At 49.0% G+C, this 23,603-nt stretch overlaps 2 protein-coding genes across 28 annotated transcripts in view; both read right to left on the bottom strand.

Moving 5' to 3' along the window:
* KLHL11 (kelch like family member 11) overlaps nt 1-9,603 on the bottom strand; it is a 25,033-nt gene extending 15,430 nt beyond the window's left edge. For all 3 annotated transcript variants that reach the window (XR_013406793.1, XR_001440457.3, XM_001107943.5), the window contains exon 1: nt 9,008-9,603. Coding sequence is in view for 1 of the 3 variants with exons in the window: in XM_001107943.5 (XP_001107943.1) it covers nt 9,008-9,552 (545 nt within the window). In the remaining 2 variants the exon portion in view is untranslated. The remainder of the gene's footprint in view (nt 1-9,007) is intronic.
* Nucleotides 9,604-12,415: 2,812 nt separating this feature from the next.
* Nucleotides 12,416-23,603, bottom strand: part of ACLY (ATP citrate lyase) — a 63,912-nt gene continuing 52,724 nt past the window's right edge. For 20 of the 25 annotated variants that reach the window (XM_077971648.1, XM_015119676.3, XM_077971644.1 and 17 more), the window contains 8 exons: nt 22,974-23,067; nt 20,932-21,086; nt 18,840-18,990; nt 18,504-18,647; nt 15,415-15,528; nt 14,981-15,063; nt 14,228-14,304; nt 12,416-13,395 (listed from right to left, as the gene is read on the bottom strand). In XM_077971648.1, coding sequence (XP_077827774.1) covers nt 13,301-13,395; nt 14,228-14,304; nt 14,981-15,063; nt 15,415-15,528; nt 18,504-18,647; nt 18,840-18,990; nt 20,932-21,086; nt 22,974-23,067 — 913 coding nt within the window. In that variant the 3' untranslated portion in view covers nt 12,416-13,300. Of the gene's footprint in view, nt 13,416-14,178; nt 14,348-14,914; nt 15,064-15,414; nt 15,529-18,503; nt 18,648-18,839; nt 18,991-20,931; nt 21,087-22,973; nt 23,068-23,603 lie in introns of all 25 variants that reach the window. The other 5 variants (XR_013406772.1, XR_013406773.1, XM_077971639.1 and 2 more) reach the window with 3 other exon arrangements.

Consider the following 23,603-nt stretch of genomic DNA (forward strand, 5'->3'; position numbering starts at 1 on the left):
ATCCCAGCATTTTGGGAAGTTGAGGATCGCTTGAACCAGGAGTTCAAGACCAGCCTAGGAAACATGGCAAAACCAAGTCTCTTAAAAAAAGGCACATGGCCGGGCGCAGTGGCTCACACCTGTAATCCCAGGACTTTGGGAGACTGAGGCAGGCAGATCACTTGAGGTCAGGAGTTTGAGACCAGGCTGGCCAACAACAGGGTGAAACCCTGTCTCTAATAAAAATACAAAAATTAGCTGGGCATGGTGGGGAGCACCTGTAATCCCAGCTACTTGGGAGGCTGAGGCAGGAGAATCACTTGAATCTGGGAGGCAGAGGTTGTAGGGGGCTGAGATTGCGCCACTGCACTCCAGGTTGGGTGACAGAGCAAGACTCTGTCTCAAAAAAAAAACAACAAAAAAAAACAAACAAAAAAAACAACAAAAAAAGCACATATAGAGCTGGGCATGGAGATGCATGCCTGTAGTCTCAGCTACTCAAGAGGCTTAGGCAAGAGGATTGGCTGAGGGCAGCAGTTCAAGGCTGCAGTAAGCTATAATCGTGCCTGTGAATAGCCACTGCACTCCAGTCTGGCCAACACAAGAAGACTGTCTCTTAAAAAAAAGCATATATAGGCCGAGTGCAGTGGTTCACACCTGTAATCTCAGGTGGATAGGGATTTGCCTTTGCCAAGGACAAATTAAAGTGAAAATAAAGTGTGTGGCTGGGCGTGGTGGCTCAGGCCTGTAACCCCAGCACTTTGGGAGGCCAAGGCAGGCGGATCATGAGGTCAGGAGTTCGAAACCAGCCTGGCCAACGGGTGAAACCTCGTCTCTACTAAAAATACAAAAAAATTAGCTAGGCATGGTGGCAGGCGACTGTAATCCCAGCAACTCCAGAGGCTGAGGCAGGAGAATAGCTTGAACTCGGGAGGCAGCAGTTGCAGTGAGCCGAGATCGCGCCACTGTACTCCAGCCTAGGCAACACAGCGAGATTCTGTCTCAAAAAAAAAAATAAATAAAAGCATATATAAAAATCTTATTTATATATAAAATATAAAGTATTATTTATATTATATAGTTTATATAATTACATATCATATATGTGAAACACATACATATACACACACATAGACATATATAAAAACACAAAATAGAGTTTTTATTTTAAGAGACAGGGTTTCACTATGCTGCAGTGGCTTTTCACAGGTGTGATCACAGTGCGCTACAGTCCCAAACTCCTGGGCTCAAGCAATCCTTCTGCCTCAGCTTCCACAGTAGCAGGGACTACAGGCACATGCCACTGTGTCTGGCTGGAGGTTTTTTCTTTTTTTTTTTGAGACAGAGTTTCGCTCTTGTTGCCCAAACTGGAGTGCAATGGCACGATCTTGGCTCCCTGCAACCTCTGCCTCCTGGGTTCAAGCGATACTCCTGCCTCAATCTCCCGAGTAGCTAGAATTACAGGCGCATGCCACCATGTTTGGCTAACTTCTTGTATTTTCAGTAGAAACGGGGTTTCACCATGTTTGCCAGGCTGGTCTCAAACTCCTTACCTCAGGTGATCCACCTGCCTCGCCCTCCCAAAGTGCTGGGGTTACAGGCCTGAGCCACCACGCCCAGCCACACACTTTATTTTCACTTTAATTTGTCCTTGGCAAAGGCAAATCCCTATCCAAATTTGTCTTTGCCATCCTTCCCTAATTCCTTACTAGTCACCAGCCTCTCTCTCTCTCTTTTTTTTTTTTTTTGAGACAGATCAGATTCTCACCGTTACCCAGGCTGGAGTGCAGTGGTGCAATCATGGCTCACTGCAGCCTCGACCTCCTGGGCTCAAGTGATTCTCCCACCTTAACTTCCCAAGTTGCTGGTACTACAGGAACACGCCACCACGCCCAGATATATATATATATATATATATATATTTTCCCCCCCCGAGATGGAGTTTCGCTCTTACTTCCCAGGCTGAAGTGCAATGGTGCAATCTTGGCTCACTGCAACCTCTGCCTCCTGGGTTCAAGCAATTCTCCTGCCTCAGTCTCCCTAGTAGCTAGGATTATAGGCACCTGTCACCATGCCCAGCTAATTTTTTGTATTTTTAAAGACAGGGTTTCATCATGTTGACCAGGCTGGTCTCGACCTCTTGACCTAAGGTGATCCACCCATCTGGGCCTCCAAAGTGCTGGGATTACAGGCGTGGGTCACCGTGCCTGGCCACCCAGATAATTTTTTTTGGTGTATTTTTTTTGTAGAGACAAGGTTTTGCCATGTTAGCCAGACTGGTCTCAAACTCCTGAGCTCAAGCAATCTGCCTACTTTAGTGCTGAGATTACACGTGTGAGCCACCAGGCCCAGCCCACCAGCCTCTTCTTAAATGAAACAGGGTCTCAGTCAAGGGACTTTATGGTATAAAGAAACAGCCAGGCAGGAACTTCTCAGGGGGTCTGTTCGGTCAGATATCAGAAGGAAGGCCCCCCCACTCCTTACTCAGATCTAGGCTTTCTGCTAGAGGTTTTATTTTATTTTAAAAATTTTCGGCCGGGCGCGGTGGCTCAAGCCTGTAATCCCAGCACTTTGGGAGGCCGAGACGGGCGGATCACGAGGTCAGGAGATCAAGACCATCCTGGCTAACACAGTGAAACCCCGTCTCTACTAAAAAATACAAAAAACTAGCCGGGCGAGGTAGCGGGCGCCTGTAGTCCCAGCTACAGGGGAGGCTGAGGCAGGAGAATGGCGTAAACCCGGGAGGCGGAGCTTGCAGTGAGCCAAGATCCAGCCACTGCACTCCAGCCTGGGCGACAGAGCGAGACTCCGTCTCAAAAAAAAAAAAAAAAAATTTTTCTCCAGGATCATAGATTCAAGTTGCCCTGAATATTTACTCCCTGTGTCGGAGACAGTTTTTAATCTCATCACCAGAGCTTTTTCTTTGGGCAGCCAGACGGAATGGGGTACTGAGATTTGTCCTGAACTGGGTTCTCATCAAAGCAAGGATACAAAGCAAACTCAAACACGTGAAGAAGCAGAAAACAAAACAAAAACACAACAAAAAAACATGTGTAGGGTTGGGTGCAGTGGTTCAGGCCGGGTGCAGTGGCTCAGGCCTGTAATCCCAACACTTTGGGAGACTGAGGCAGGAGGATCATTTGAGGTCAGGAGTTTGAGACCAGCCTGGCTAACATGGTGAAACCTTGTCTCTACTAAAACTACAAAAAGTAGGCCAGGCGTGGTGGCTCACGCCTGTAATCCCAGCACTTTGGGAGGCCGAGGTGGGTGGATCACCTGAGGTCAGGAGTTCGAGACCAGCCTGGCCAACATGATGAAACCCCGTCTCTACTAAAAATACAAAAAATTAGCTGGGTGTGGCAGCAGGTGCCTATAATCCTGGCTACTAGGGAGGCTGAGGCAGGAGAATCGCTTGAACTCAGGAGGTGGAGATTGCAGTAAGCCGAGCTCACGCCACTGCACTCCAGCGACAGAATGAGACGCTATCTCAAAACAAAAAACAAACAAAAATTAGCTGGACGTGGTGGTGTGCGTCTGTTATCCCAGCTACTCAGGAGCCTGAGGCACGAGAATTGCCTGAACCTGGGGGCAGGTGCAGTGAGCTGAGATCATGCCACACTGCACTCCATCCTGGGTGACACAGTAAGACTCGGCTCCAAACAAAACAAAACGTGTAGGTTAAAAAACAAAGGAAAGTGATTTGGATGTAGTTGACTAAATATTGTCTGCTCACCTAAATCCATTTAAAGTTTAATTAAAAAAAAAAAACGCAATCGTTTCAGACAGATTCATAAATCTGGCAGCAATCAGTCTGAGGATAGCCCATTTGAGACCACTGCTCTAAAAAGACTAAGTCCCCAGAACGGAGAAGAACCTTAAACAAGAATCACTTCATTGGTTCAGGCCTCTCCCAATTCAGTAACCATTTATTATTAGTGACTGTGCTTAGTAACTGTCTTAACTATGATATGAAAATGAATAAGGCAGGCTCCCTCTACTCTTTTAAGAGAACATATCATTTTAGAGATAAAGCAAAGACAAAGTAGAGTGGTAAGGGATATAGTGGCTCCCAGACATGTCTGGGTGCCAGTGTCACCTGATTCCCAGGCTGCCCTGGGCTCCTAGTTTTAGCAGGCACTCCACGTAATTCGGAGACAAATTCCTGTGGGTGTCTCGAAAAAATGCTCTATGAAAATAGCTGTCGGCCGGGCGCGGTGGCTCAAGCCTGTAATCCCAGCACTTTGGGAGGCCGAGACGGGCGGATCACGAGGTCAGGAGATCGAGACCATCCTGGCTAACACGGTGAAACCCCGTCTCTACTAAAAAATACAAAAAACTAGCCGGGCGAGGTGGCGGGTGCCTGTAGTCCCAGCTACTCGGGAGGCTGAGGCAGGAGAATGGCGTAAACCTGGGAGGCGGAGCTTGCAGTGAGCTGAGATCCGGCCACTGCACTCCAGCCTGGGCGACAGAGCAAGACTCCGTCTCAAAAAAAAAAAAAAAAAAGAAAAAAAAAGAAAATAGCTGTCATACACTAGGCATCTGTCATGTGAGGGGCATCGTGCACATCCTATTATTATGTTTCTGATCCTCACAAGTGTCCAGTGAGGCAGGCATGATCACCAACAGACATATGTATTTAGGGGTTGGTGGGTGGGGGAGGGTCCTGCCTCAGAGTTGATGGGAAGATTAAATGTGATGGTTGCAGAGCACTTTGAACAGTGCCTGCCAAAAGTTATTGGCTTAGCTGCTGATAGATGGAGAGAAGTTAAAGAGTTTTTAGTAAAAATGCCTGGAGTATCCTCTCCTCTCTAACTCCCTAATAGAGCACGGGCAAATCTGACAAACTCAAGATGATATGACAGAATCAAACATAGCTTTGAGTAAGTGCAATGACCCTTTTCTACCCATTTTCATGCAACAAACCTCTCTCCCTCAGAGCTATGCCCATCCCACTCCACCTTCTCATTGATGACCCAGCCTCTTAAGAAAACAGACAATCAAGCAGGAACTTCATCTTCCCACCACCCAATCCACCAGCAGTTGTACCCTAAACTTTGCAGTCCAACCGCTCCAATTTTAATATGGATTCTACACTGAAGAATAACCAGAATATTTCACCCCAAAATATACTTATTTGACATATTCCGAGGGGCCGAAACCACAGGAATAGCTTTGAAGAGCTGTCTTTTGTGGGGGAGATTTGCATCTGCAGAGAAAATCTACATTAATGAGGTAAACAGCAAGGAAAACAGGGATGCAAATAGGCTTTCTCTGAGGCCCCCCCTCACTCAGATCAAGGAAAGATGCACTCAGGAAAAACTAAGGAGGCGAAGGTCTGACACTTTAAAAGATCTGACAGAAACTTTTCCCACAGGCTACATCCATTTTTTCTGACAGCTGCTGCCCGTGAGGTTTCACTGGCATAACAGGACAGCCTGTGCTTGCCAAGCTTTCCTCTTCTGGCTCTCCCATAACCTGTCTTGATGCATTCCAAACCCCTATTCTTTCTATAACCACAGAATAGTATAAAAACTTCAGTCACCCTTAGAGTTTTCATATTTTGTATGACTCTCGAGCACAAATGTGCCTGTAATAATCTGCTATGGTTTTCTCTGCCCTATATAACCTGTCTTTTATTATAAGAATGTCAGCTGTGGCCAGGCGCGGTGGCTCACGCCTGTAATCCCAACACTTTGGGATGCCAAGGCGAGCAGATCACGAGGTCAGGAGTTTGAGACCAGCCTGGCCAACACAGTGAAACCCCATCTCTACTGAAAATACAAAATTAGCTGGGCGTGGTGGCAGATGCCTGTAATCCCAGCTACTTGGGAGGCTGAGGCAGGAGAATCGCTTGAACCCAGGAGGCAGAGGTTGCAGTGAGCCGAGATTGCACCATTGCACTACAGCCTGGGAAACAAAGAGACTCTGTCTCCAAAAAAAAAAAGAATGTCAGCTGTGACCCCTTTATGAAGGGGAGGAAAGGGATCACCCCTCTTCAACCCCTACAGTTCCCTTCTTGGTTGCAAGGACTCTACTCCTGCAATTATTTTCCCCTGCTCCTGTAACACCAATTACTCATCTTCTACTGAATTATTTTCAGCAGCACACAGACATGCTCTAGTATCTCTTACCTTGGTGGGATTGTCCCCCAAAACATTTACATATGTGTACCATTTTTCTGATCCTCTTTATAAAGCAAGGCTTAACTAGCTCTTGTCAATGGCATCTCTGACCTGCAACCATCACTTATGGGTTGACAGAGTTGACATGATTGGCTGCTCCCTCCTTGATATTCTTCCTTTCTATGTTTCCATGAGATCAATTTCCTCTTTAAGATTCTATTTTTTTTTTTTTTTTTTGAGACCAAGTCTCACTCTGTCGCCCAGGCTGGGGTGCAGTGGGGCGATCTCAGCTCACTGCAACCTCCACCTCCTGGGTTCAAGCAATTCTCCTGCCTCAGCCTCCCGAGTAGTTGGGATTACAGGCACCTGCCACCACATCCTGCTAATTTTTGTATTTTTTTGAGACGGAGTCTCGCTCTGTCGCCCAGGCTGGAGTGCAGTGGCATGATCTCGGTTCACTGCAATCTCCACCTCCTGGGTTCCCACCATTCTCCTGCCTCAGCCTCCTGAGTAGCTGGGACTATAGACGCCCGCCACCACGCCCGGCTAATTTTTCTTTTTTTTTTTTAGTAGAGTCGGGGTTTTACCATGTTAGCCAGGATGGTCTCGATCTTCTGACCTCGTGATCCGCCTGCCTCAGCCTCCCAAAGTGCTGGGATTACAGGCGTAAGTCACCACGCCCGGTCTAACTTTTGTATTTTTAGTAGAGATGGGGTTTCATCATGTTGGCCAGGCTGGTCTCGAACTCCTGACCTCAAGTGATCCATTTGCCTTGGCCTACCAAAGTGCTGGGATTACAGGCGTGAGCCACCTCGCCCAGCCAGCTATTTTACATTCTAGAGAACCCCGGGGCTCCGTCTTGCCTACCCTCTCCCCGCTACCCCTTTTCTACGTATACTCCCTAAGTAATACCATTCAGTCCCAGGGCTTTAGCTACCATTTATATGCTAATTTTCCCCAATTTGTATCTCTAGCTCCCAGGGGCTTCCCAGGGATCTCCTTAACCAAATCCAAAAACTCCTGCTCTTACTCCCAAACCTGCTCTTCTGCAATCTTCCACATCTTTATAATTCCATCCTTCCCACTGCTTGGGTCAAAAAGGTAGCAGTCTTTTCCCTTATACCCCATATCAAATGCATCAGCAAATTCATCTCATCTACCTTCAAAATATATCTGGAACCAGAGCACTTCTCATCACCTTTACTTCTCCCTCCTAATCGAAGCCTCCACCACCACTGCCACAACCTCCTACACTAGTCTCCCTGCGTCTGCCCTTGGTGCCCCCTCCTCCCCAATGCCACATCCTTTGTTCTTTTTTTTGAGACAGTCTCGCTCTGTCAGCCAGGCTGAAGTGCAGTGGCGCAATCTCGGCTTACTGCAACCTCGGCCTCCCGCCTCCCAGTCTCAAGCGATTCTTGTGCCTCAGCCTCCCCAACAGCTAGGATTACAGGCACGCCACCATGCCTGGCTAATTTTTGTATGTTTAGTAGAGACGGGGGTTTCACCATGTTGGCCAGGCTGGTCTCGAACTCCTTACCTCAAGCATCCACCCACCTCAGCCTCTCAAAGTGATGAGATTATAGGCATGGGCCACCGGGCCTGGCCGCCACATCCTTTTTTCAACACAGCACTATTCATCAAACGAGACTGCATCATTCCTCTACCCCAAACCTTCCCATTTCTATCAGAGTAAAAGCTCATGTCCTTCCACAGACCATCAAGGCCCTATGGGATCTGGATCCATACCCATTACCATCCTGAGGCTTCTCCTGTTCCTCTCACCCTGCATCCCTTTGATACAGCCACACTGGCTCCCCGCTGTTCTCTAACATACAGACAAGCTCCACCTCAGAGCCTCTGTACCTGTGTCCCCTACCTGACACAGTCTACCTTATCTCCTTTGGTTCTTAGCAAAACGTCTTCTTCATAGGGCATTCTCTATCCAGGCAATTTGACAAACACTTCCTCTCCCCCAGCACTTTCTATGTACTCCCTCCATGCTTTATTTTTCATCAGTGATAACAATCATCCAACAGGCTATACATTTTACTTATTTACCGTCTATCTACCAACGTAAGTGCGATAAGGAAAAGGACTTTTGTCTGTTTTGATCACTGCTGAAACCCTAGCACCTTAGAATCCCGCATCTGAGCTGATGCGTAATCGGCGCTCAACAGGCATTTTTGTTAAGGAATCTGTAAAATGATAATTGCCAAAACAAATGCCTCTCCATCTCTATAAACGGTATTACCTGCCTGCTAACCAGTCTCTGGAGCATTCCTGCTCCCTACAATCCGTTTACCACAGTGGCAGAATAATATTAAAATATTTAAATCAGATCATTTATTTACTCAGTTTCCTATCACACTCAGTGAAATTCAAGCTCCTTATTCAAACGCATCTCACGCATCCTTCTCCCCTTCATCCACTAGATCCAGCGTCACTAGACTGTATTTTAATTCTCTTCTCTAAGCCAAACTGGATCCTGCCTGAGGGCCTTTGCGCTGTCTGGAATATTCATTCCCCATCTTTGCACGGTCAGTTATTTTTTGACATTCAGAGGTCTGTCTAAACGTCACCTCCTCAGAAAGGTCTTTATTCAATCCCTAGCCTTTCACTCCTTTTGAACGTCAGCACAACGCTTACCACATACTGACTTTCCTTTCCATCACTTTTGTCCCACCACCTAGTATCTGAGCTTCTTGGGCGCGAGGCGCGACCTGACGGTGCATCCTCCTCGCCCACCGCGGTTGGCTGCCCCCCAGTAGGCGCTCAGCGAGTGTGAACCCAATGCGTTCACTCAGGACTCGCGAGCTGCCGTGGCAGGCACTGCCCTCCCCTCCGCCGGCGAGCATCTCCCCTTCTCCGCGCCCGCCGCCCTCCGTGCTCCCACCCCCCTCGCCTACCTGTCGGCCAACTCCAGCACCTCGTGCACGCTGCCCGTGCTGACGCGGATGCGCCCGGTGTACATGTACTCGATAACGGCTTCCACAGTGTCGGGTTCGGGCCCCGGCTCGGAGCTCCACTTGCGCATCTCCACCCGTCCCGAGCGGGACTCGGAAAACTGGCCCGAGAGCAGGGGCGTGAAGTACTCGGTGGCGGCAGCCAGTACCGAGCGGTGGGCCCGGAACTCGCGGCCTCCAGCCCCGCCGAAGCACAGGGTAATGTCGCAGAAGAGGCCCTGGCGTCGCTGCTCGTTCTGCCGCCAGGACAGCTCTGAACAGTGAGAGCTGCACTCGAAATCCTCGGCTTCTGGGCCCGGATCGCCCCCGCTCGCCTCCATTGCAGAGATCCCTGGCCCAGGCCCGAAGTCCACCGTGCCGCTGCCTCGGACCTCGGCGGCCAGGCCTGCCGAGCCGGCAGCGGCCGTCTCCATGCTCTCCATCTCCAGCACCTGAAGAGATGCAGCCGCGGCCGCCGCCGCCGCCGCCGCCACTGCCGCAGCCGCCATCTTGACGCCACCGCGCCCGGCCTCCGCAGCCTCGGAACTATGCGGCCGTTTGGTGCGACACAGAGGGATTCTGGGATTAAATAGTGCGCGCGGGGCGGAGCCGGGTAGCCCGCGGGCCGCGCATGCGCCGCCTTGCCTCCGGCAGCCCTGCCTGCCCTGGTGAGGTTCGGCTGTAACTGTCGCCCAGTCGGGATGACTTCGCCCCAGGCCTCCCCACGAGGACGTCGGTGCGAGGATGGCTGGCTCCCTTTCCTTAGTGGGTAGCATGCTCTCTGCAGTCATTTTGTCGAGTAAAAGCCACCTAGACCATCACCTGTTGTTAAAGCCTTGAGTGGCAATACAGGATTTTTATAAGATCTAGCCTCAGCTAGGTGGATGAGGGATGAATGAGTTACTTTTTATCCGTTTTTTTGTTTTTTGTTTTGTTTTGTTTGTTTGTTTGTTTTTGAGACGGAGTCTCTCTCTGTCGCCCAGGATGGAGTGCAGTGGCGTGCTGCCCGGGTTCAAGCGATTCTCGTGCCTCAGCCTCCCTAGTAGCTGGAACTACAGGCGCCCGCCACCACACCCAGTTAATTTTTTGTGTTTTTAATAGAGACGGGGTTTCACCGTGTTAGTCAGGATGGTCTCTATCTCTTGACCTCATTACAGGCGTGAGCCACCGCGCCCGGCCCCCTAATTTATTTTCTTTTATTTATTTATTTACTTATTTTGAGACGGAGTCTTGCTCTGTCTCCTAGGCTGGAGTGCAGTGCCGCCATCTCGGCTCACTGCAAGCTCCGCCTCCCGCGTTCACGCCATTCTCCTGCCTCAGCCTCCCGAGTAGCTGGGACTACGGGAGCCCGCCGCCACGCCCGGCTAATTTTTTGTATTTTTAGTAGAGATGGGATTTCACCGTGTTAGCCAGGATAGTCTCGATCTCCTGACCTCGTGATCCGCCCGCCTTGGCCTCCCAAAGTGCTGGGATTACAGGCGTGAGCCGCCGCGTCCGGCCCCCTATTTTAATTTCTAAACACGGGAATATTGCCTAATTTGTAAGCTCATAATGAGGATTCAATGAGATGATACTGAAGCCAAGCGTCTGCATAGTGCTTTGGTTCATGGCCAATGATCAGTATATACTTGTTGAAAAGATAATTTAAAAGCTACTTTTGGGCCGGGCGCGGTGGCTGACGCCTGTAATCCCAACACTTTGGGAGCCGGAGGTGGACGGACCGCCTGAGCCCAGGAGTTCCAGACTAGCCTGCACAACATGGCAAAATCCCGTCTCTAATAAAAATTCGAAAATTAGCTGGGAACGGTGGCGGGCGCCTGTAACCCCGGTGCTTTGGGACGCCGAGGCGGGCGGATCACTTGAGGTCAGCAGTTGGAGACCAGCCTGGCCAACGTGGTGAAATCCCGCCTCTACTTAAAAATACAAAAATTAGCCGGGTGTGGTGGTGGGCACCTGTAATCCTAGCTACTTGGGAGGTTGAGGCAGGGAGAATAGCTTGAACCCTGGAGGCGGAGGTTTCAGTGAGCAGAGATCGAGCCACTGTACTCCAGCCTGGGCGACAGAGTGAGATCCTGTCTCAAAATTAAACCGGGCGAGGTGGCTCACACCTGTGATCCCAGCACTTTGGGAGGCGCGAGGCAGGTGGATCACGCACGAGGTCAGGAGTTTGAGACCAGCCTGACCAATATGGTGAAACCCCATCTCTACTAAAAATACAAAAATTAGGGGGCCGGGCGCGGTGGCTCAAGCCTGTAATCCCAGCACTTTGGGAGGCCGAGACGGGTGGATCACAAGGTCAGGAGATCAAGACCATCCTGGCTAACACGGTGAAACCCTGTCTCTACTAAAAAATACAAAAAAAAAAAAAAAAAAACTAGCTGGGCGAGGTGGCGGGCACCTGTAGTCCCAGCTACTCGGGAGGCTGAGGCAGGAGAATGGCATGGACCCGTGAGGCGGAGCTTGCAGTGAGCAGAGATCATGCCACTGCACTCCAGCCTGGGCGACAGAGCGAGACTCCGTCTCAAAAAAAAAAAAATTAGTTGGGTGTGGTGGCATGTGCCTGTAATCCCAGCTACTCGGGAGGCTGAGGCAGGAGAATTGCTTGAACCTGGGAGTCGGAGGTTGCAGTGAGCCGAGATCGTGCCACTGCACTCCAGCTTGGCGACAGAGTGAGACTCCATCTCAAAAATAAAAATAAGTAAATAAATGTCACTTGGGGATTTTAGACAAGGGAGTGGCTCAATTCAATAGGTTTTAAAAAAATCACTGGTGGCTGTGTGGAGAATGCAGTGTAGGCAACAAAAGGGGAAATAGCCGACCAGATGTGGACAGATGAGAGTGAAAGTTGAAGGGTCAATCAACAAGACTTGGCAACTGGAGAGGGTAAAGGGTGGTTTCCAAGCTTTTGGCCCAAGTACCTGGGTAGCGCTTTGGTTACCATTCACTCAGGGAGAGGTATAGATTTAGGGGAGGAAATAAGTGGGCTTTGGAGGTTCTTGATGCTAGTGTTTTATTTTTTGAAAAGGTAGATGAGCACTTTTAAAACCACATATACTGAAAGTATCAGTACAGTTCAGGCCAGGCACAGTGGCTCACGCCTGTAACAGCACTTTGGGAGGCCAAGGAGGATGGATTGCTTGAGTCCACAAAAAATACAAGTTAGCCTAGAGTGGTGGTGCGCTCCTGTAGTCCTAGCTACTTGGGAGGCTGACGTGGGAGGATTGCTTGAGCCCAGGAGATGGAGGCTGCAGTGAGCTGTGATGGTGACACTGTACTTCAGCCCTGGGGCAACAGAGTGAGACCCTGTCTGGAAAAAAGTATAGTTACAAAGAAATACAGATCAAAGGATGTGGATGCCAGGAGCCAGCAGTATGCCTTCACTGATAACTATATAGTTTATTTAAACCAGACTATGATAATACAGAGAAGAGACTGAGGTGGCAGCTGCCCAGAATCTTTGTGGATTACAGATGAAAAGTAGTTAGGAGTCCCTGGATCCACACTTCAGTTACAGACAGACAAGTCAGCTGCATAAATACAGAGAACATAAGACACAAGACATTTCACAGCTTTTTGCATTTCCATTTTAAATGTATGTTACAGCTTTACATATTAAGTTACTACTCCACATATTTTGTGACAATGGCTAAGGATGCAATGGTCCCATCCCCCTGACATAAGCAGACTCTGGTCTGCAACACAGAACATTTCAGTGGGATACCAAACAAGTCCTTAACACATAACATACAAAAAGATCTTCAAAAATCAGATTAATACAATGTTCTTCATGTTATATAAGGAAGAAGAAAGGGAAGTAAAAAAAAAAGACATTGGGGTGCTTTAAATGTATAGTATCTTGAGGCCTTAAATGTTTCATTCCCTTCCTCCAAGGGAGAAAAAAATGTTTAACTAATGGAAAAAGAAAGCAACATCCTAACGCCCTACAATGAGGAAGAACCCCATCCTGACAGTACTTAGATGCTTCCATGAAATAAATATAGCAGGTAGCAGAGTAAAGTCACAAGTATTGGCTTGGTTTTTATTTCTATGCTTATAAAAAAAAATATGAAGCTTCTTTGTGTGGGCTGAAGGGGTGTTAGCTTGTGGATGTTGGTCTTCGGTGCCTATACCCCAGTGGCTATTTACATTCCAGGCCCCTGCTAAATAAAGCAGGCTCCACTGCCAGCTGTCTGTACACTTTTTCCTTGCGGGGGGAGTTCTTGTCTTCGGTTTACTGCAGTAGGGTTCCTGGCTTTGTTACATGCTCATGTGTTCCGGAAGAACATATGAAATATCGTCCCATGGATGACGATACAGCCCCTGCTTCAGCCTCTTCTGATCAAGATAGTGTCCTAAAATGAAGCAAACACATCTTTTTTATTAGAGCTTCATAAGCCTGGTGAGAGGGAGAGGCTAAGGAAGGGAAATCTTTCTAACACAAAAAAAAGGTAGATAGAAAGCAGTGGGAAGCTTAGTCCAAATCCATTCCATAGGTAGATGAGGCAGACTTTGTACAAGAGAGCTGTTGGATCTGATTCTATTTTCCTTTAAATTAAAACAAAATTTTAAAGGGAAAAAATAAAAAATAATAAAAATAGGCTGGACGCGGTGGCTCATGCCTGTAATTCCAGCACTTTGGGAGGCCAAAGCAGGCGGATCACGAGGTTGGGAGATCCAGACCATCCTGGCTAACACAGTGAAACCCCGTCTCTACTAAAAATACAAAAAATTAGCCAGGCGTGGTGGCACACACCTGTAGGCATGCGTCTGTAGTCCCAGCTACTTGGGAGGCTGCAGGAGAACTGCTTGAACCTGGGAGGCAGAGGTTGCAGTGAGCAGAGATCGCACCACTGCACTCTAGCCTGGGCGAAAAGCAAGACTCAGTCTCAAAAAAAAAAAAAAAAAAAAAATTAATTCTATTTTCCTGGGCTAGCAATCATTTCTAAGAACAAAGGAACAATGATAAAGATAAGGGGAAAAGTTAAAGTAAGAAACAAAAGATTAAGAACAATGATTATGAGGATATGACATTTCTTCTGTAGAAACTGAACCACAAAGAGAATTTTAAAAAGAAAAAAAAAAAAGAAACTCAACCCCATGGGTAAGTGGTATAGCTGAACCATGGGGGTTTAAACAACAACAACAACAACAAAAAACACTTAAAACAATAACGAATGGACTCACCAATGAAGCCCATACTCCTTCCCAGCACAAAGATGCCATTGAGGGCTCCAATGTCAATGTATTCATCAGCTTCCTCCCTGCAACACACAATCAACTTGTAGTTTTAAAAGGCTCACGTGACTGCCCTTCTCCCCAGACAGTACTACTACTGCCCAGGAATAAGAAGAAAAGGGGTGCTCTAGCCGGGCGCGGTGGTTCATGCCTGTAATCCCAGCACTTTGGGAGGCTGAGGCGGGCGGATCACAAGGTCATGAGATCGAGACCACGGTGAAACCCCGTCTCTACTAAAAATACAAAAAATTAGGCCGGGCGCGGTGGCTCACGCCTGTAATCCCAGCACTTTGGGAGGCCAAGGCGGGCGGATCACAAGGTCAGGAGATCGAGACCACGGTGAAACCCCGCCTCTACTAAAAATACAAAAAATTAGCCGGGCGCGGTTGTGGGCGCCTGTAGTCCCAGCTACTCGGGAGGCTGAGGCAGGAGAATGGCGTGAACCCGGGAGGCGGAGCTTGCAGTGAGCCGAGATCACGCCACTGCACTCCAGCCTGGGCGACAGGGCGAGACTCTGTCTCAAAAAAAAAAAAAAAAAAAAAAAAAAAAAAGGGGTGGTAGGATTACAGGCAATTTTTGTTTTCTTCTTTATACCTCTCCTTATTTTTCACATACTCTATTCTGAGTATGCATTACTTTTATAGTTTGGAGGAAACAACAAAAATCAACAAACGTAACGAAGAAAACAGCTGCAGTGCTCACCGAGTAAAGGACCCACAGTTTCTAAGCATGTCCACGAATGCGACTCCGATGAGACCATCTACGTTCAGGATAAGATTTGGCTTCTGGGAAGGCAACACATTCAAAGCATTTATCATTATTTCTCATTTTTTCTTCATAATTTTCCACTGTTACTACTATTACTACGAATTGTGACCATCATTTAAAAACTTCTACCAGCCCCACTGGTTGACACTGTGTCTGACTCAGTTCAATTTCCAGCATCTAGCAACATACCCAACACCTAGCTGACATTTAGTGCATGTCTGTTAAATTTAGTTACGAAACAAAAATAACATTTCCAGAAAACTAGGTTTGCTTTTAGCTGCATAATCAAAATGTAACCTGGCTCCTATTTCCTCCAATAAATTTGTCCAACGTAACATTAGGGAACCAGGAAGTTTTTCCTTTGTTACCTTTGAGGTGGTAATCTTCTCTACTTCCAGTGCATAATCGAGCAGAGGAGTGGCAGGAAAGTGCTGCCTGACGTAATCTTTGAGGATCTGCACTCGCATGTCTGGGTTGTTTATCTATAAATGAACCCAACGTTACAGAGGAACACTCACACACTGCTGGGATGTGTTTGTTCATACTTGTATTACAGGTCGGTAGAACTGGACATATCCCAGAGGCGATTCAGGAACCTGACCCACGTGTACAATTCCATGTGGCACCAATTGTGCTAATGTCATGGGGCTAGCTTTTGAAGTCCTCTCATATCTCAATTGGGACACAAAACAACCTTGGTAGGTTCTCACTTTTTTTTTTTTTTGAGACGGAGTCTCGCTCTGTCCCCCTGGCTGGAGTGCAGTGGCGCGATCTCAGCTCACTGCAAGCTCCGCCTCCCAGGTTCACGCCATTCTCCTGCCTCAGCCTCCCGAGTAGCTGGGACTACAGATGCCCGCCACCGCGTCCGGCTAAATTTTGTATTTTTAGTAGAGACGGGGTTTCACCATGGTCTCAATCTCCTGACCTTGTGATCTGCCCGCCTCAGCCTCCCAAAGTGCTGGGGATTACAGGCGTGAGCCACCTCGCCCGGCGGTTCTCACTTCTAAGTTACAAAGAAGAAACTAAGCCCTGAGATGTTCAGGGAGCTGGCCAGGTCCTACAGTGTTGAGCAGCAGAGGTCTGAAAGTTAACCACTCTCCAACTCAGTCTTAGGTTCCAGCTTCCAGCCACACCCCCACCAGCTCTGTGCCTACTCAAGCTGTGACAGAGTTCAACACTAAACAAACACGTGTTGAGTGTGGGAGGCAAAGTATTCCCAAAATTTTAGGAAAGACTATAGACCTGCCGTGAATGAAATTAACCACCTGTCAGTGGGGAAGGAAGATGATCTAGGGACACACCAAATCCCAATACCGAAGCAACTTCCGCCCTCAGCAAAGAGATAGCTGGGTCAGTACATCCTCTAGAAAGTGAGGAACTCAAAGAGTGAATGAGTGAGTGTGGCGTGCAGGTCTAGCATTATCTTAGAAAGGCCCTGTGTTGTAGATGGGCAAGGAGTTATATGGTCAGGAGCTGGGGCTGGCTGAGCAAAGTTCAGCAAGTCCTAGATGGAATGTCCCTCAGAGTCACCCACCTTCCCTGCTTGGTTCTGAGCTGGTCCTTGCTCATCAAGCAACCTCTGGGTATCTCACCTGAGATGGCCAAATGTTTGGCTGCCTAGAAGGTGGTGTCCTGAATCACATGCATGACCTTCATATTAATACTCCCCACCTAGGCCAGTGGAGTGACCAAATACATGAGGTTTTTGGAGCTACAGAGCCAAGGAGCCCAGGGCAAAGGGATCTACTAAGGAGCTGTTCCCATATGGCCCTGAGCAGCTGCCAGTGACCTCATCTCTTGCTCTTCAATTTCTTTTTTTTTTTTTGAGACGGAGTCTCGCTCTGTCGCCCAGGCTGGAGTGCAGTGGCGCGATCTCGGCTCACTGCAAGCTCCGCCTCCCGGGTTCACGCCATTCTCCTGCCTCAGCCTCCCGAGTAGCTGGGACTACAGGCGCCCACAACTGCGCCCGGCTAATTTTTTGTATTTTTAGTAGAGACGGGGTTTCACCGTGGTCTCGATCTCCTGACCTTGTGATCCGCCCGCCTTGGCCTCCCAAAGTGCTGGGATTACAGGCGTGAGCCACCGCGCCCGGCTTGCTCTTCAATTTCTAACCACAGCACACTATGAGGACATACAGATGACTGGCCCTGTTAAGACTATATCAACTGTTTAAAATATTTACTGTCCTTTCCCACTGGTCTCTCCCAATCGGATATACCTTGATACTATCACTCTTCCTGCCCCAGTGATGTCACAAATAACCACTTGACTTGTGGTGGCCAATGAAATGTGAGTGAAGGGGAATCATGTAAGGCTTTAAGAGCCTGCACGTGGTCCTGCCATTGCTGTTATCCTGCTGACGTGAGGCCAGCACATCCCAGACAGGGGCTGTTCCTCCAGCACAGATGGCAGAGAACAGGCACAGCCAACCCTCAGTGGATATAGTGTGAATGAGACATAAACCTTTGCTGTGGTAAGCCACTGAGATTTTTGGAGTTGTCTGTTACTAGCCTAAAGTGACCAATATGTCCCCTCAACCTGACCTTGGTCCTTTTACCCATAAGGTTCATTTGGGAAACCAAAGTTACCATATTTTCCATCTCATTTCAGCTGCTATTTCCATACTGCAAGCGAACGACAGAAAAACTGTTAAGGGCAATCTGTTATTATCAAATGGAAAAAATAGCTGTCTTGTATTTGGCATCTGTCAACACATCCAAAGCTTTGTATGTTGGGAGTTGAAAGCTTAGGTATTGGCCGGGCGCGGTGGCTCAAGCCTGTAATCCCAGCACTTTGGGAGGCCGAGACGGGCGGATCACAAGGTCAGGAGATCGAGACCATCCTGGCCAACACGGCGAAACCCCATCTCTACTAAAAACACAAAAAATTAGCCGGGCGAGGTGGCGGCGCCTGTGGTCCCAGCTACTCGGGAGGCTGAGGCAGGAGAATGGCGGGAACCCGGGAGGCGGAGCTTGCAGTGAGCTGAGATCTGGCCACTGCACTCCAGCCTGGGCGACAGAGCGAGACTCCGTCTCAAAAAAAAAAAAAGAAAGCTTAGGTATTCTCCCAAATAAATTAATGCCCCCTATCACCACCCACCCGGCAGATCCATCCCACTTTGTTGTTGTTGTTGTTGTTTGAGATAGAATTTCACTCTTGCTGCCCAGGCCGGAGTGCAATGGCATGATCTCGGCTCACCACAACCTCCATTTCCCAGGTTCAAGCGATTCTCCTACCTCAGCCTCCTGAGTAGCTGGGATTACAGGCATGCACCACCATGCCCGGCTAAATTTTTGTATTTTTGGTAGAGAAGGGGTTTCTCCATGTTGGTCAGGCTGGTCTCCAACTCCTGACCTCAGGTGATCCACTCGCCTTGGCCTCCCAAAGTGCTGAGATTACAGGCGTGAGCCACTGCGCCCGGCCTCTATCCTACTTTTTTAGGAGAGTAACAACTCACCGACTTCACTCGGTGACCAATGCCCATGATCAGTTTCCCTTCCTTCTTCATCTTGTTCACAAACTCCATGGGGATAATGCCACTGTCAAAGGCTTTACTGAACATCTTGGCTGCTGCATCCAAGGCACCCCCAAACCGATCCCCCTGCAGGAGAAACAAGTGAATGTTGCCTTGAGCTTTAAGAATTTCCTTCAGCTGGGCAAACCAACCCAGTGTGTCCTGAATGGGCCTGAGCACTGGGTTTTACACTCAGGGGCTCCTTCTAGGGCCCTGCTGTGGCAAAGCAGCATGAGGCCAGTGTCCCCACTGTTCACCTCCCAGGATGACAGTACTTACGATGGTGAGCAGCCCCGAGGTGAGGCTGGAGACCAGGTCTTTCCCAGCTCGCGCACAAATGATGGTGTTGTGGGCTCCTGAGACGGCTGGCCCGTGATCAGCTGTTACCATCAGACACATCTCAATGAACTGGCAAGAGTACTTAGGCAACCTGGTAGCCGGGGGAATGAAAGCGGGGAGAGAGTCGACAAGACCACGCTCGTACTTTCTCCCATCTCCCTAAACAAGTCATTCAAATCCAAGACGGGTAACTACCAATCCAAGTCTAATACTACCACACAACTCTCAGGCAAAACCTCCTGATTCTTTTCTTTAGACAGAGTCTCATTCTGTCGCCCAGGCTGGAGTGCAGTAGTACAATCTTGGCTCACTGCAACCTCCACCTCCTAGGTTCAAGCAATTTGCCTGCCTCAGCCTCCCAAGAAGCTGGGACTACAGGTACGCACCACCACACCAGTCTAATTTTTGTATTTTTAGTAGAGACGAGATTTTGCTATGTTGGCCAGGCTGGTCTTGAACTCCTGGCCTCAAGTGATCTGCCCACCTTGGCCTCCCAAAGTGCTGGGATTACATACAGGCATGAGCCACCATGCCCGGCCCCAAATACTGTTTGTAAAATAGAGTTTGAAACCAGAGTTTTATTTTTTTATTTTTTTTATTTTTTATTTTTTTATTTTTTTGAGGCGGAGTCTCGCTCTGTCGCCCAGGCTGGAGTGTAGTGGCGCGATCTCGGCTTACTGCAAGCTCCGCCTCCCGGGTTCCCGCCATTCTCCTGCCTCAGCCTCCCGAGTAGCTGGGACTACAGGCGCCGCCACCACGCCCGGCTAATTTTTTTGTATTTTTAGTGGAGACGGGGTTTCATTGTGTTAGCCAGGATGGTCTCGATCTCCTGACCTCGTGATCCGCCCGTCTCGGCCTCCCAAAGTGCTGGGATTACAGGCTTGAGCCATCGCGCCCGGCCTGAAACCAGAGTTTTAAATCTATTCTTTGGTCAGTGATTTTCAGCATGAGTTGCCTGCACCAGGATTTGACCTGTATTTGTGGCTATGCTCCATGTGCCAGACAGACAGGGGGTGAGAACCCTGTCCCTTCACAGTGTAAGAGGCCCCATGCCTGGTTCCTGTAGTATTCAACCTCCCAACTAAGAATCAGGAACAAAGTACGGAGAGGTGGGAGGCAGGAGCAGACAGAAAGAGACCTGCTCAGGTGTCATAACCCCTGAACTTTTCCCAGGAAGGGTCCAAAGCAGGACCAAGACCCATCTCTCTGCAGGTGAGGGCATGACACAACCCAAGACATTGACCTGGCCTTCTGCCCGGCACCACCTTAAGCCAGGCCTCTGTGAATCACATACTCACTGGCTCCCCTGCCCAGCCGTCAGTCCCATGGGAGGGCTAAGATTGGGAGTTGCAGAGAAAACCAATTTTTTCTAACATTCAAGCTGACGGGAGAAAGAAATTTGCAAGGTGAACACAACATAAGGTACTTTCTTTTTCTTTTCTTTTTTTTTCGAGATGGAGTATTTTTGCTCTTGTTGCCCAGGCTGGAGTGCAATGGCGCGATCTTGGCTCACTGCAACCTACACCTCCTGGGTTCAAGTGATTCTCCTGCCTCAGCCTCCTTGAGTAGCTGGGATTACAGGTGCGCACCACCATGCCCAGCTAATTTTTTGTATTTTTAGTAGAGACAGGGTTTCACCATGTTGGCCAGGCTGGTCTTGAACTCCTGACCTCAGGTGATCCACCTACCTCGGCCTCCCAAAGTATTGGGATGACAGGCGTGAGCCACTGCGCCCGGCCCATAAGGTACTCTCTATCTGTTCAGCAGTGTCACGAGGCCCACACTCCTTAGGCCACCACATTTTCCAGTTCTCTCCTGCCTAACCTCTATCTTGCTGTCAAGAGGTCTGCATTTGGCCGGGTGCAGTGGCTCATAGCTTAAGTGTCCTTCCTCTGCCCTTTCAATTGACCCGTGGCCCCAAAGATTGACCTTGGACACACTCCCCAGGCCTGTCCACTCCCACTCCTTTGTTGGGGGAAAATCATTAACTCCGAGCTGCAGGGCCCTGTCATCTTCTGCCCTCCATGCTCACCTTTTCTGGAACCAGAGGAGGCCGAGGACCCCGCCAATGCCCATCTCTTCCTTGAAGACCTCCGTGATGGGCATGCCCGCGTAGATGAGCTCCTGTCCTCGCTCATCACAGATGCTGGTCATGAATGAGGCAGGTTTGCGGATCAAACCAAGCTCCTGGGCAGACATGGGGCAGAGGGAAGCAGGGCCCTGGTGACCACCACAGATTCTTCCAGAACTGCCCCGCTGTGTGTACTCTCAGAACCAAAGTGCCCCAGGAATGTCTTAAACTCTGGCAGCAAAGCAACAACTCTCAGACGAAGTTTTCCCAAGAAAGAAGTGCAAAAGCCCTTTCATTAAATCATTTTGGACACAGAAAACAGGAGGACCCATGGTACCACTTGGCATCAGCACTATCAGCACTATCTCTATCCTTCTCTGAGCATTTGCTGGGCTAGAAAATAACCTAAGCAGCTTATATCCATTGCTTCATTTCTGGAGGGGGACCAGGGTCTCTCTGTTGCCCAGGCTGGAGTACACTGGTGCGATCATAGCTCACTTCAGCCTCAAACTCCTAGCTAGGCTCAAACGATCCTCCCGCCTCTGCCTCCCAGTAGCTGGGGCCACAAGGCACGCACTGCCACGCCTGGCTAATTAAAAAATTTTTTTTGTAGAGACAGGGTCTTGCTATGTTGTCCAGGCTGGTCTTAAACTCTTGGGCTCAAGCAAATTCTCCCACCTCGGTCTCCCCAAGTCCTGGGATTACAGGCGTGAGACCCCGTCCATTGCTTCATTTTTTTTTTTTTTTTTTTTTGAGATGGAGTCTTGCTGTGTCGCCCAGGCTGGAGTGTAGTGGTGTTATCTCAGCTCACTGCAACCTCTGCCTCCCGGGTTCAAGCAATTCTCCTGCCTCAGCCTCCCGAGTAGCTGGGATTACAGGAGTTCATCACTGCGCCTGGCAAATTTTTGTATTTTTTTCAGTAGAGATGGGGTTTCACCATGTTGGCCAGGCTGGTCTCGAATTCTTGACCTCAGGTGATCCACCCACCCCAGCCTCCCAAAGTGGTGGGATTACAGGCATGAGCCACTGCGCCCAGCACTTTTTTTTTTTTTTTTTTTTTTTTTTGAGACGGAGTCTCACTCTGTCGCCCAGGCTGGAGTGCAGTGGCCGGATCTCAGCTCACTGCAAGCTCCGCCTCCCGGGTTCACGCCATTCTCCTGCCTCAGCCTCCCGAGTAGCTGGGACTACAGGCGCCCGCCACCTCGTCTGGCTAGTTTTTTGTACTTTTTAGTAGAGACAAGGTTTCACCGTGTTAGCCAGGATGGTCTCGATCTCCCGACCTCGTGATCCGCCCGTCTCGGCCTCCCAAAGTGCTGGGATTACAGGCTTGAGCCACTGCGCCCGGCCTTTTTTTTTTTTTTTTAATTAGAGACAGGGTCTTACTCTGTAACCCAGGATGGAGTGCAGTGGCACAGTCATGGCTAACTTCAGCCTTCAACTCCTGGTCTCAAGCAATCCTCCCACCTTGGCCTCCAAAAGTGTCAACTTGACTGAATTGAGGGATACAAAGTATTGATCCTGGGTGTGTCTGTGTAGGTGTTGCCAAAAGAGATTAACATTTGAGTCAGTGGGCTGGGGAAGGCAGATCCACCCTTAATGTGGTGAGCACAATCTAATCAGCTTCCAGCGAATATAAAGCAGCCAGAAAAACATGAGAAAAAGAGAGATGGGCTTAGCTCCCAGACTACATCTTTCTCCTGTGCTGGATGCTTCCTGCCCTCGAACATTGGACTCCAAGTTCTTCAGTGTGGGGACTCGGACTGGCTCTCCTTGCTCCTCAGCTTACAGACAGCCTATTGTGGTACCTTGTGATCATGTAAGTTAATACCTAATAAACTCTCCTTTATATATATATACCCTATTAGTTCTGTCCCTCTAAGAGATCCCCGACTAATACAGAAGGCCTGGTTTCCAAGAGTTCGAGGCAAATCAATGAGAAACCCACCACCACAGACCCACAGATCTCTCTTGTTCACACTGTTAGGGACATTCAAGGCACCTACCCTGGCCCAGGAGTAGTCCATGGGCACGGTTGGGGGCGGCACCTCCTGGGCAGGTACAATGACTCCATTGGCCACAAGATCTTCGTACACAGACCTGGAAGGCAGGGAAAAAAAGACATCCACGTGGATTTTCTTATTTTGGGCTTCTGTAAGACATCCCAAGAATGCTCTATCTAACCCAAACACTGTAGGTTTTAGTTTACTCTTACCTGCTGAATTCTGAGAACTAAATGAAAACAAGTTCTAGCCAAGACTGCACCTGCCCCTCTGCTCCCTACTACCTCACATCCCAGTCTCTGGATGGCAAGGAAGGAAAGAGCTGGGAGTCCAGACAGGTTTAAGAGATGGGAAGAGATCAGAGGGTATCTAATAACTCTTTATTGATCATAGGTAACACTCTCTAAACATTTTCATGCAGAGCTCTCATCTGTGGCTGCCGCCTCCCAGCCAAACAGGTAGGCTCAGAAACTCAACACGTTTTAACACCAGCCTAGACCTACTGCTTCCACAAACTAAATAAAACAAAAGGAAAGCCAAAGAGAAAGAGGATTTTGAACCATCCACACAGCTGCGCTAGACATCAAGAGGGACCAGAAATATGGGATGTCCCTGTGTGGGAGAGGCTGCTGT

This window comes from Macaca mulatta, chromosome 16 (assembly GCF_049350105.2).
Source record: "Macaca mulatta isolate MMU2019108-1 chromosome 16, T2T-MMU8v2.0, whole genome shotgun sequence".
NCBI lineage: Eukaryota > Metazoa > Chordata > Mammalia > Primates > Cercopithecidae > Macaca > Macaca mulatta.